Raw genomic sequence first — 13973 nt, forward strand, 5'->3', positions numbered from 1 at the left:
CCTGATTGGAGTCGGGAAGGAATTTTTATTCCCCTAAAGTGAGGAAAATTGGCTTCTACCTCACTGGGGTTTTTTGCCTTCCTCTGGATCAACTTGCAGGATGACAGGCCGAACTATTCGTTTAAGGGTGTGCACACTTATGCAACCATATTATTTTATTTTTTATATTTTTTCTTCCCTCTACCTTAAAGATTTCAGTTTGTTTTTCAATTCAGTTGTACAGTTTATAGGTCACATTAAAGGTGGAAAAAGTTCTCATTTTTTTACATCACAGAAACCTGACATTTTAACAGTAGACTTTTTATATCCACTGTGTGTGTGTATATATATATATATATATATATATATATATACAGTACAGACCAAAAGTTTGGACACACCTTCTCATTCAAAGAGTTTTCTTTATTTTCATGACTATGAAAATTGTAAATTCACACTGAAGGCATCAAAACTATGAATTAACACATGTGGAATTATATACATAACAAAAAAGTGTGAAACAACTAATAATATGTCATATTCTAGGTTCTTCAAAGTAGCCACCTTTTGCTTTGATTACTGCTTTGCACACTCTTGACATTCTCTTGATGAGCTTCAAGAGGTAGTCACCTGAAATGGTCTTCCAACAGTCTTGAAGGAGTTCCCAGAGATGCTTAGCACTTTTTGGCCCTTTTGCCTTCACTCTGCTGTCCAGCTCACCCCAAACCATCTCGATTGGGTTCACGTCCGGTGACTGTGGAGGCCAGGTCATCTGGCGCAGCACCCCATCACTCTCCTTCATGGTCAAAAAGCCCTTACACAGCCTGGAGGTGTGTTTGGGGTCATTGTCCTGTTGAAAAATAAATGATGGTCCAACTAAACGCAAACCGGATGGAATAGTATGCCGCTGCAAGATGCTGTGGTAGCCATGCTGGTTCAGTATGCCTTCAATTTTGAAGAAATCCCCAACAGTGTCACCAGAAAAGCACCCCCACACCTCCTCCTCCTCCAAGCATGTAGAGTCCATCCGTTCACCTTTTCTGTGTCGCACAAAGACACAGTGGTTGGAACCAAAGATCTCAAATTTGGACTTATCAGACCAACGCACAGATATCCACTGGTCTAATGTCCATTCCTTGTGTTCTTTAGCCCAAACAAGTCTCTTCTGCTTGTTGCCTGTCCTTAGCAGTGGTTTCCTAGCAGATATTCTACCATGAAGGCCTAATTCACACAGTCTCCTCTTAACAGTTGTTCTAGAGATGTGTCTGCTGCTAGAACTCTGTGTGGCATTGACCTGGTCTCTATTCTGAGCTGCTGTTAACCTGCGATTTCTGAGGCTGGTGACTCAGATGAACTTATCCTCCACAGCAGAGGTGACTCTTGGTCTTCCTTTCCTGGGGCGGTCTGCATGTGAGCCAGTTTGTAGCGCTTGATGGTTTTTGTGAGTGCACTTGGGGACACTTTCAAAGTTTTCCCAATTTTTCAGACTGACTGACCTTCATTTCTTAAATTAATGATGGCCACTCGTTTTCTTTACTTAGCTGCTTTTTTCTTGCCATAATACAAATTCTAACAGTCTATTCAGTAGGACTATAAGCTGTGTATCAACCTGATTTCTCCACAACGCAACTGATGGTCCCAACCCCATTTATAAGGCAAGAAATCCCACTTATTAAACCTGACAGGGAACACCTGTGAAGTGAAAAACATCAAGAGAATGCCAAGAGTGTGCAAAGCAGTAATCAAAGCAAAAGGTGGCTACTTTGAAGAACCTAGAATATGACATATTTTCCGTTGTTTCACACTTTTTTGTTATGTATATAATTCCACATGTGTTAATTCATAGTTTTGATGCCTTCAGTGTGAATCTACAATTTTCATAGTCATGAAAATAAAGAAAAAACTCTTTGAATGAGAAGGTGTGTCCAAACTTTTGGTCTGTACTGTGTATGTATGTATATATATATATATATATATATATATATATACACATTATATATATATATATATATATATATATATATACACACACACACACACACAAATTGCAAGCAGATGTATAGTGATTATGAGGTGTGTCTCTTGGGGGTGTACTTCAATAGCTAAAAAAAAAAGTCTGCTTTGTGTTTTTTTATATTACGGCAGTGCAGTATATTTAGTTATACAAAAAAAAGTCTGATAGTCGCATTTGTTTGGACAGGATCTTTTGTTAAAGCACAGAGTAAAGGTGGCAAATGTCACTATTTTACTTTGCTATTTTTAAGTCACTATTTTCTTTGTGGGTGGATTGATTAAATAGAAAGATACTTGAGAACTGGAGAGCACACCCCAGATCTCAGGTGTCATGCAAGCCCCTTCTTAGTCAAGAATATTACCTTTCGATTGTATTGAGAATTTGTTCCCACATACCAGTTGTATCACTACCATCCATACAGATTACATTTTATTTGGGCGTCTACCCAGCTGGTAGGCAAAAGTAGTGTGCCCCTTTTCAAACTGTGTCCAGGGGGCACATAGTGGGCTTTCCTTTGTGTATACTGTCCACTCAGTTATGAAGTCCACCAATAAACGTATGTAGAGTATATCTATAATGCACAGAAAAACATTCTCCTTTGTTATCCAAACCTGATTTAAAATATTTGGTTCAAAAATGGTTTTAGTGGTGCAACAATTCTTTATTTTTAACCTTACTCTCGCCAGACCATAGCTCATCATTTCCTTATTCAAGGCTTGTGGTATTTTTCATTAAACATACATCCTGTAAATGCACCGCCAAGCAGCTGCAACTCGTGTACTCCCCTACACTGTGTGTGTAGTGTGCCCTGCTTTTTATTCATTGTTTATTGTTCTAGGTCTCATGTATTCTTCAAATTATCCTAATCCTTAACTTCTATGTCTCTACAGGTGGCAAGGAGGTTTACATCATCCTATGCATGGTCATTCAGCTTGTGTGATTGACTTGTGCCCCTTATTGGTGGTGTGACCAATGCGGCCAAAGAATGGATGACAGCGAGGACCTTCTGGATCTCAGTTTCTTGACAGGAGACGAGCAGAGAGTTATAACTCAGGTTCTGGAGCGAGACACACAGCTAAGGGAGAAGGACAAACAGCGAGTACAGTAAGTGATTAAGACTTGTTTTTCTATATGTTTAGGTTTGTACATATACAACATTTTCTCATCTTGTTTTCATAGAGTTTTCATTGTGCAAAAGCAGAAAAACATAAAAATATACAAAATTTAGCACTGCTACAATTGTACCGACTTGCAAAATAAAAGTATTGCCATTCATACCGCTTGGTGAACACAGTTTATGTATTTGTCATTTTGATAAAAAAGGAAAACTGAGGCAGCATGTGGCACAGTGGATAGCGCTGATCCATTATGACTACGATTGGGAATGTATTGTCACAAGCATGGATGCAAAGGTACTAGACAAGTTATGTGAATGGGGTTACACAACTGCATGGTCTTGCTGAAATGTACCTGTCATGCCTTGCCCTGTGAATTTGCAGAGGTCTGTCAGACTGGCTGCACATGTCTGACTTCTCTGTTTGTTTTGGTTTGGGTTTGAGCTGGATCCACCTTCCCTCAGGTGTACTAGGTTTGATTGTTAGTGAGGCTATTTATCCCTCCTTCTCCCAGTGGCCTGTGCGGGTTATAGTTCTTTCCTGTGAGCTCTGCATGTGTGGTGGATCGTCTGCTCCAGTTCTGCTCTAAGATAAGTCCTCTCCGTTATTTCCCATTGTGTCTTTTATCTAGGCCTCTAGGGAGACGCTTGCTTCCTCCGGGTTTGAAGAAGCAGGTTGCCTCTTCCCTTTTCCCTACAGCTTAGGGTTTGCCCTGGGTGTATAGGTTTAGGCACGAGAGTATGTGCATATCCACCATTAAGGTATGCACATGGGCACAGCAGTTTAGGGAAAACTTTTAGGGATCGCTAGGAGGTGACTCTTTTCTCCCTAGCTTTTGGGCCTAGTCATTTGTTCTGTTTGTTTTCCTGTGTTTGGTTATTTCCCCGCTTACCTACCTATCGTGACATTATAACCCGACAAAAAGCTGTCATTTCCCTGCTGTTTGTGAAATGGAGGCTATGGATGCTTTGGTTGATCGCATGCAGGGATTATCGCTGGAGGTTGCTGATCTCTGCAGTTCTGTTGCACAGTGTCAGAAAGCTCTGGCATCTGGCGCTGTTGGAGGAAATCAGGTCTGCTTAGAGCCTAAAGTCGCTCTCCCTGATAGGTTCTCTAGGGGGTGTTGATGACTTTATGTGGTTCAGGGAATCCTGCAGGTTGTATTTTCGTCTGAGGCCGATTTCATCTGGTGATGAGAATCAAAGAGTGGGGATCAATATATCTCTGCTCAAAGTTGACGCGCAGTCCTGGGCTTTTTCTCTGCTGACTGGTTCACAATCCCTCCGGTTGGTGGATGAATTTTTCAGAGCCTTTCACTTGATTTATGATGACCCAGACCGGGTCTCTATGGCTGAATCTAAGTTGCGCAGTTTGTTACAGCGAGAACGTACTGCAGAGTCGTATTGTGCAGAATTAAGAAGATGGGCAACTGACACAGGGTGGAATGTTCCTGCAATCCGGAGTCAGTTTTGTCAGGGGCTAGCTGAGAGGTTGAAAGATGCCCTTGCTTTTCATGAGTATCCCGATTCATGGGAGACGGCCATGTCTTTGGAAGTGTGGCTTGATAGACGTCTTAGAGAGAGGTATAAGATTCCTCTCAAGCAGGGGGTCCCGTATGAAAGTGGATCCGTCCCACCTACTCCCCGGGGTAATATGACATTTGAATCTGGAGCAGGAAAGGAGCCTATGCAGTTGGGCCAGGTTTACAGGGATTTTAGGAAGCTGAATAAGCTATATTACTTTTGTGGAAAAGAAGGTAATTTTGTTTGTGCATGTCCTTTTGTTAAACCTCAAAGCGCTAATGAAAACTACGGAGGTATTCGCATAAAGAAAAAAAATAATGTCCCTGACTCTTGGTAGTGTGAATGGAGAGTCTGAGCAAGCAAATATGCATTCTCCCTGCCATACCCGTTTCCTCCTGCCTGCCATGGTGGCGCTAGACTATTTGGTGCGGGGATAAACCTTATTGATTTTCATTTCCTCCAAAATCTTGGTTTTAGAACTAGCACATTAGATAAAGAGACATGGGCGTCCGCATGGGGCAGCAAGTGCATCCCCTGGAAATCAGGGCACAGGGAGATGAACATGTCCATTGTGGAAGCGTTCATCGCCAGTCATCTGTATCGCCGTCCTCAGGACAGCGATACAGATGACTGTGCTGAGGCAGGGGAGGGAGAGGCGTGTCCCTTTCCCTTCCTCTGATAGGCTGCCGGCCTAGTGCCTGCATCCTATCAGAGGCCAGCGCAGGACACAGGCCGGAAGAGGCCTGCATCGCATCGCTGCCAAGGAGGTAAGTATATTTTTTTTGTGTGTAAAATACTGGTGGCTACTGGCACATAATAGGGGTCTCTGGATACTGGCACTTAATGGGGGCCTCTGGCTACTGGCACATAATGGGGGTCTCTGGCCACTGGCACATAATGGGGGTCTCTTGCTACTAGCACATAATGGGGGGCTGCCATTACTGGCACATAATGGGGGTCTCTGGCTACTGGTACATAATGGGGGGCTGCCATTACTGGCACATAATGGGGGCTGTCATTACTGGCACATAGTGGGGGTCTGTCATTACTGGCACATAATGGGGGGCTGTCATTACTGGCACATAATGGGGGCTGGTATTACTGGCACAAGGGGGGGCTTTCATTACTGGCACATGAAGGGAGGGCTGGTATTACTGGCACATGATGGGGGGCTGGTATTACTGGCACATGATGGGGGGCATCTATAGGGGCATCTACTGACACCACAAAGAAGGTGTGTTTTATATATGGGGGGCTCTGTACTGTAGAATTTTATACTACAGTACACATTATGTTAGGTACTATGAGGAAGGGGGGAGAGGCGTACTATGTAGTCATCTATGGGGGCACTAAGAAGGGGTATTTTATACTTGCAAATTATGGGGGACACTGAGGGTATCTACTAGGGCATTTTATACTGGTACATTATGGGGGGCACTAGGAGGAAGGGGGGGAGAGGAGCATTATGGAGGCATTTACTGGGGGCACTATATAGGGGTATTTTATACTGACACATTATGGGGGCACTATGGGGACATTAGCTCAACTGGGGGCATTACAAGGGGGTATTTTTTGCACTGTCACATTATAAGGAAAATTATTTCTACTGGGGGGGGGGGGGGCATTATGGTGGGCTTTATTACTCCCCCATGATATGAGCACCCTAGCAGCAGCACCAGCCTCTCCCTGCTCTGCTATCCCTCTGCCCCTTCTCCAAATCCTTATTATGAAATCTTTCTCATTAGGATAAAACACAACATCAGCTCTGCCGAGCCCCTCGGCCAAAGTGTTGAAGTGGTGTCCGAGATCCCCAAGGGCCAAGCCAAGTAACTGTAAGTTTTCATGTGAAATATGTTTATGTTATACACATATAGCATACACTGTGCCACACAATATACAGTATACCTCTACACTGTGCCCCACAATATACAGTATACCGCTACACTGTGTAGTCTGTTCTATAAGCACCATTGTTTTGTGGCGGCGGACAGAAAATAATCTGGAAATGCCCCTCCCAAGACCAGGCTCTGGATCCGCCACTGCACAGCTCATGCGTTATTATACTTTGTGATAATGAATATGCCCCTCCCATTCATTACATTCTCAGAAAAAAGCAGAGCATGAATGTCAATAAAATTATGCCCCCCCTGGAAAAATTTCTGCGGACGCCCATGTAAAGAGATACCAGTGTTTGCTATTGATTCCTCCCCTCTCTCACAAAAGAGTCTTACTCATATCGTTCTTATCTTACTCATATGACATTCAGTTGAGGGTGGGTGATTCACACGTTGAGTTCATTTCTTGTTTTGTTATGAAGGGCTTGCCTGCTCTGATGGTTCTAGGTTTACCATGGTTGATAAAGCATAACCCTACTATTGACTGGCAAACAAGAGAAATCAGTAGCTGGAGTGAATTTTGCACGGACAACTGTCTTTGTGCTTCTATCTTAGGGGTGTCAACTACGTTCCTACCTCAGTTTCTTTCTGATTTTGCGGACATATTCTCGGAGGGTGGAGCTCAGGAGTTGCCCCCCCATCGAGAATATGATTGTCCAGTCAATCTCATCCCTGGAGCTAAACTGCCCAAATCTCAGCTATACAACCTGTCCCAACTGGAAAGAGAAGCTATGCGGAAGTATTTTGCCGAGAGTTTGGCAAAGGGACATATTAGGCCATCGTAAAAAAAAGAAAGACGGATCACTTAGACGGTGTTTAGATTTCCGGGAATTGAATCTCATTACGGTCCGTGATCCGTATCCCCTTCCTTTAATTTCTGAGCTATTTGATCAAATTGTCAGAGCCAAGGTGTTCTCCAAGTTGGATTTAAGAGGAGCTTATATTCTGATCAGAATTAAGGAAGGAGATACGTGGAAAACGGCCTTCAATACACCCAAAGGTCATTTCGAGAATCTTGTCATGCTCTTTGGTTTAACTAATGCACCAGCGGTCTTTCAGCGATTTCTCAATGATATTTTCCATCATTTAGTGGGAAGGTTCATTGTTATTTACCTTGATGACATACTAATTTACTGACCCGTTTTGGAGATCCATCAGGATCACGTGAGACAGGTGTTGTCGATCCTTCGGGAGAATAAATTGTATGCAAAATTGGAAAAATTTGTATTTGCTGTCCAGGAGCTACCATTTTTGGGATACCTGCTTTCTGACTCTGGCTTTCGTATGGACCCCAAAAAGGTCCGGGCGGTACTGGAATGGGACCGGCCTGAGAATCAGAAAGCTCTGATGTGGTTTTAGGGTTTTACCAATTACTACAGAAAATTCATCTTGAATTATTCCACCATTGTAAAACCTTTGACAGATATGACAAAAAAAGGCGCTGACTTCTCTGTCTGATCAGATGAGGCATTACAGGCCTTTTCTGCTATTAAGAAATGTTTTGCATCTGCTCCCATTCTGATGCAACCTGATGTGTCTCAACCGTTCGTCGTGGAGGTTGATGCATCAGAAGTGGGGATCAGAGCAGTTCTGTTGCAGGGTTCATCACCTAGCAAATGTGCTTTTTTTTCTCCAAGAAACTCTCGGCCGCTGAAAGAAATTATGATGTAGGAGATAAAGAATTAATGGCCCTCAAATTGGCCTTTGAGGAATGGCATCATTGATTGGAAGGGGCTACTCATCCTATTACGGTATATGCTGACCACAAGAATTTGGCTTACCTGCAGTCTGCTAAGCGCCTGAATCCTAGACAGGCTAGATAGTCACAGTTTTTTGCTAGGTTCAATTTTGTGGTCACCATTCGCCCTGGGGTTAAAAAGTCAAGGCAGATGCGTTGTCACGTCGTTTTCCTGGGGGGAGTGATTCGGAGGATCCCGCTCCGATTTTGGCTGATGGGGTGGTGGTTTCCGCTCTGTAACCCGAGTTGGAGATGGAGGTGTTGGGGGCCCAGGAGGAGGCTCCTGATTCTTGTCCTCCAGACAAGTTGTTTTTTGTTGATGCTGAACTGCGATACAAGGTTTTCAAGGAACATCATGATACGGTCCTTGCAGGACATCCTGGAAGCAAATCCACCATAGATCCTATTTCCTGGAGATTCTGGTGGCCAGGGTTGCGCAAGGGTGTGGAAGGTTATGTGGCAGCTTGTGAGACCTGTGCACGTGCGAAGGTTTCGGCCTTCAGGATCTCTTCTTTTTTTGTCCATCCCATCTCCTCCTTGGACGCATTTGTCCATGGACTTTATTACCGAGTTCCTCTGGGAAAACTGTGATTTTGGTGGTAGTGGACTGCTTCAGTAAGATGGCCCACTTTGTACCGTTACCTAGCTTGCCCAAGGCCAAAACTCTCACTCAGGTTTTTATAACATTGTGAAACTACATGGCATTCCCTCTGATGTGGTGTCTGATAGGGGGACACAATTTGTTTCCAGGTTTTGGAGGGCGTTCTGCTCTCGTCTGGGAATTCAACTGTCTTTCTCTTCGGCTTTTCATCCCCAGTCGAATGATCAGACAAAGCGCACTAACCAAAACCTGGAGACCTATTTAAGGTGCTTTGTTGCCAAGAACCAGGATGACTGGTCCTCGTTCTTGTCTCTAGCTGAATTTGCCTTGAATAACCGTAGACAGGAGTCCACTGATAAGTCACCATTTTTTGGCGCATATGGTTTTCACCCACAGTTTGGTACTTTTTCTGGGACTGGATCTTCTGGGATGCCAGAAGAGGAGAGATTATCTTCCGCCTTGTCATCTATCTGGTGGAAGATACAAGTTAATTTGGAAAAAATGTGTGAAAGATATAAACGGATGGCTGACAGGAGACGTATGAATGGTCCGGACCTGTGTATGGGTGATTCGGTGTGGTTGTCCACTAAAAACATTAAGCTGAAGGTACCATCTTGGAAATTGGGTCCAAGATTTATTGGCCCTTACAAAATCTCTGCTATTGTCAACCAGGTGGCATTTCATCTGGATCTTCCGCAGATCTGGAAGATCCATAATGTGTTTCACAGGTCTTTATTGATGAAATATGTGGAACCTGTGGAACCATCTCCATTGCCACCTAGCCCCTGTCCTGGTGGATGGCAATTTGGAGTTTGAGATCCCTAGGATTCTCGACTCACTTGTTCTTCGGGGGGGTTCCCTTCAGTACCTGGTGCACTGGAAGGGATACTGTCACAAGGAAAGAATGTGGGTTCCGGTTACTGATGCTAGTGCTAGCCACCTGGTGAGGGCCTTTCACAGGGCACACCCGGATAAAGTTGGTTTGGGGTGTCCGGAGGTCGAGCGTAGAAGAAGGGGTACTGTCAAACTCTGGATGTGTGGTGGATCGTCTGCTCCAGCTCTGCTCTAAGATAAGTCCCATTGTGTGTTTTATCTAGGCTTCTAGGGAGACGCTTGCTTTCTCCGGGTTTGAAGAAGCAGGTTGCCTCTTCCCTTTTAGGGATTGCACAGGGTGTATAGGTGTAGGCACGAAGGCATGTGCATATCCACCATTAGGGTATGCACATGGGCACAGCAGTTTAGGGAAAACTTTTAGGGATCGCTAGGAGGTGACCCTTTTCTCCCTAGCTTTTGGGCTTAGTCATTTGTTCTGTTTGTTTTCGTGTGTTTAGTTATTTCCCTGCTACCTACCCGCTTACCTACCTATCGTGACAGTACCTATTTGTTACAGTATGCAAAACATTTCTGCTTAATTTGTACAGCCATTTGCAGAGCTGTGGCCATAGAATGGAACTCATACATTGTGATATCACTCCAGATTCTGGCTACAATTCTTATAAACCATTCCCAGGTTTAATTTAAGCTGTTGTGCCACAGTGGACATATACCATCTATCCCAGGATCTCCACTGATCACTAAAACAGTCCAGAGCACCCCCCCTTCTCCTCACTGCATGACCACAGGGACAAGTGAGTTGGAGTTTGAATGGACCAGTCTAGGGGACTGACATATACAGTCATCTATAGTACTCAGCCCCCTAGGCATTAAATAGAGCAGTAGGCACATTACTTCAGACTCCTTCACTTTGCAGTCTGGCCGTTTGGAGGTATAGTGGCTCACGACCCCCATTTTAGAGCACACAGTGATTGAATTGTGGTTTACATTTACACCAATGTGTATCGTGTGTAGCAGACCTTCTCATTTTATTTTAGTATACTTTATTTTATTGTAGTAATGCAATTATGAGGTTCAGACAGACCCTGCTGGCTTGCATTAGGACTGGAGTGTTATAACAGAATATGAATTAGTCATTTGTTAATTATCTTTTACACGTCCTGTACTATGGAAGAACCCTGGGGCCATGATAAAAGGCTTTGATTTCAGTAGGAGCTATATAATGCATGATTTCCCATTCATTGGCGCTGCGGCTGAACTGAACACTTGCTACTAGGTTCCCCAGCAGATATTACAGCTGATCACTGAGGCCTCCACCAGTGGGGCACCTTTCTAGCAAAAAAAGTTATTTTTCCTCTCACAATACAGCGTATTTGACATAATTTAAAGCACAGGTCCACCTACCACAATTCTAAGGGTACTTTCACACTAGCGTTAGTGTGATCCGGCAGGCAGTTCTGTTGTTGGAGCTGCCTGCTGGATCCACCGATCAGTGTCACAACTGACAGCATTTGTAGACGGATCCGTGTGCAGATCCGTCTACAAATGCATTGCAAGAACGGATGCGTCTCTCTGCTTGTCATATGGATGGACGGATCCGTCTTGCAGTCTTTTTCACAGTTTTCCCGGTCTGCGCATGCCTTCAGCTGTTTTGCAATGCCGGATACGGCACTAATGGAAGTCAATAGGAATTAATGCCGGATACGGCATTCCGGCGACTGATCAGGCATTTTGGACGGACATAATACCGGCCAAAACGCCTGACAGTGACTGAACGGAAGGCATACTGATGCAAACTGAACGGATTTCTATCCATTCAGAATGCATTCGGATATGCCTGATCAGTTATTTTGCGGCATAGAGCCCTTTTGATGGAACTCTATGCCAGAAAAGAATAACGCTAGTGTGAAAGTACCCTAAGACTTATTATTCAGAATCTAAATACAAACTTCCACTTTCTCACTGTGTTCTTATCTACTGTAGTCAGATTTTAAGCACAACTTTTAGAATTTTGCGCTAATCAGACATATCAAACACATTGGCCAATAAAAATTATACTGTGCTTATACCTGTAATACTGTAATCATTACCTATACCACTGCTCCCAGCCAGGCCCATGTGCATAGTTATGTTTGTATTTTGCGGATCCGCGCTTTGCAGCCTGCAAAGTTTATATGGTTGTGTGCATGAGGCCTAAAGCTCAATAGCTGCATGTAGGGTTTATCCTATTTGATATTATGGGAACATGGCAAAGTTTTACAAGTTTGGTCTATTTGCGAAATATGTCCCATTGTCGGACAACCCCTTTAAATGCTATGCCAGGGACAGCCACGTTAATATGTATAACAATGGTTTTGCAATGCACTCAGACCACAGCTATTAATAAATTTAGTACATGTTGCCTTGTGGGATCGTGTTACACTTGGCAGAGACTGCTATGAAAGTAACAATGCTGAAATATGTGATTAGGAGTCTTAAACCATACTTTCAGGTAGCTTGTATTAGCTCCGGTCTGCCTCTCATATCATATTTCAGCTTTATTTTCATTAAAAAAAAACTGCATCCACTATAAGCTTACTTCATGACAATCTACCTTTAGCATTATTTAGCAAATACTCAACTTTTCCTGGGACAAGGGCCTTATTCCACTAATTACTCTTCTTCTACAGTAACCGCCACAGTGCTCCCATAACAGTAACCCTGGGTTCACACCTGAGCGTTTCTGAGATGCACGTTTTACGCGCGTATTTGTCGCGCGTTTTTATGCGCGTTTTTTGCAATAGTAAACGTGCGTTTGACGCGCGTTTGTGTGATTGACTGCAGTGTTGTCCAATGAGTCTATGGCCAAAACGCGCGACAAACGCCCCCAAAAAAGCTCAAGAACTTGTTTATGCGTCGGGCGTTTTACAGCGCGTTCAAACGCGCTGTAAAACGCTCAAGTGTGAACCAGGGCCATAGGGAAGCATTGGTTTTCACGTGTTGAGCGTTTTACAGCGCGTTTGAACGCGCTGTAAAACGCTCAGGTGTGAACCTAGGGTAATAGTCATGCTGTTCCTATAAGGCTTGAGAAAGACCTTTACGGTCGAAACGTCGCATGCCCTAATGCATTCTGAGTGGACGCGGATCCGCTCAGAATGCATCAGTCTGGCAGCGTTCAGCCTCCGCTCCACTCAGCAGGCGGACACCTGAACGCTGCTTGCAGCTTTCGGGTGTCTGCCTGGCCGTACAGAGGCAAACGGATCCTGCAGTGATTGACTGCAGTGTTGTCCAATGAGTCTATGGCCAAAACGCGCGACAAACGCCCCAAAAAAAGCTCAAGAACTTGTTTATGCGTCGGGCGTTTTACAGCGCGTTCAAACGCGCTGTAAAACGCTCAAGTGTGAACCAGGGCCATAGGGAAGCATTGGTTTTCACGTGTTGAGCGTTTTACAGCGCGTTTGAACGCGCTGTAAAACGCTCAGGTGTGAACCTAGGGTAATAGTCATGCTGTTCCTATAAGGCTTAAGAAAGACCTTTACGGTCGAAACGTCGCATTTTTATTTTTTTTTGCTGGTGAAATAAATTCCACTGAATTGAAGACAGGAGAGTGCTGCGGTTTCTTCTATATGACGTTCCTATAAGGCTACTTTCACACTAGTGTTCGGGGCTCCGCTTGTGAGTTCCGTTCAAAGGCTCTCACAAGCGGCCCCGAACTCATCCGTACTGCCCTAATGCATTCTGAGTGGACGCGGATCCGCTCAGAATGCATCAGTCTGGCGGCGTTCAGCCTCCGCTCAGCAGGCGGACACCTGAACGCTGCTTGCAGCTTTCGGGTGTCCTCCTGGCCGTACGGAGGCAAACGGATCCGTCCAGACTTACAATGTAAGTCAATGGGGACGGATCCGTTTGAAGATGACACACTATGGCTCAATTTTCAAACGGATCCGTCCACCATTGACTTTCAATGTAAAGTCTGGACGGATCCGTCTGAGGCTACTTTGACACTTAGAATTTTTTTTTACAATATAATGCAGACGGATCCGTTCTGAACGGATCCACCGTCTGCATTATATGAGCGGATCCGTCTCAGATGGATCCGCTCTGAACGCAAGTATGAAAGTAGCCTAACAGTGACATACCCCATAATAGTGACATCCACAGTGTCCCCATAGCATTATCGTCCACAATGTCACAGTACCTCCCATAACATTTAGGCTAGGGCTACACGGGACGACATGTGTTGCGCGACAATTTTTATAATGATAGTCTATGGTGTCGCACTGCGATGGATGGAT

At 44.3% G+C, this 13973-nt stretch overlaps 1 protein-coding gene across 2 annotated transcripts in view; it reads left to right on the forward strand.

Annotated features, from left to right (window-relative positions):
- The window catches only part of SYTL1 (synaptotagmin like 1), a 51508-nt gene that overhangs the window by 5873 nt on the left and 31662 nt on the right, over positions 1-13973 (forward strand). Inside the window, exons 1-2 of one of the 2 annotated variants that reach the window (XM_044286080.1) lie at positions 2751-2787; positions 2884-3097. In XM_044286080.1, the coding sequence (XP_044142015.1) occupies positions 2979-3097 (119 nt within the window). In that variant the 5' untranslated portion in view covers positions 2751-2787; positions 2884-2978. Of the gene's footprint in view, positions 1-2750; positions 2788-2883; positions 3098-13973 lie in introns of those variants that run through there. The other variant, XM_044286079.1, reaches the window with a different exon arrangement.

This window comes from Bufo gargarizans, chromosome 3 (assembly GCF_014858855.1).
Source record: "Bufo gargarizans isolate SCDJY-AF-19 chromosome 3, ASM1485885v1, whole genome shotgun sequence".
NCBI classification, from domain to species: Eukaryota; Metazoa; Chordata; class Amphibia; order Anura; family Bufonidae; genus Bufo; species Bufo gargarizans.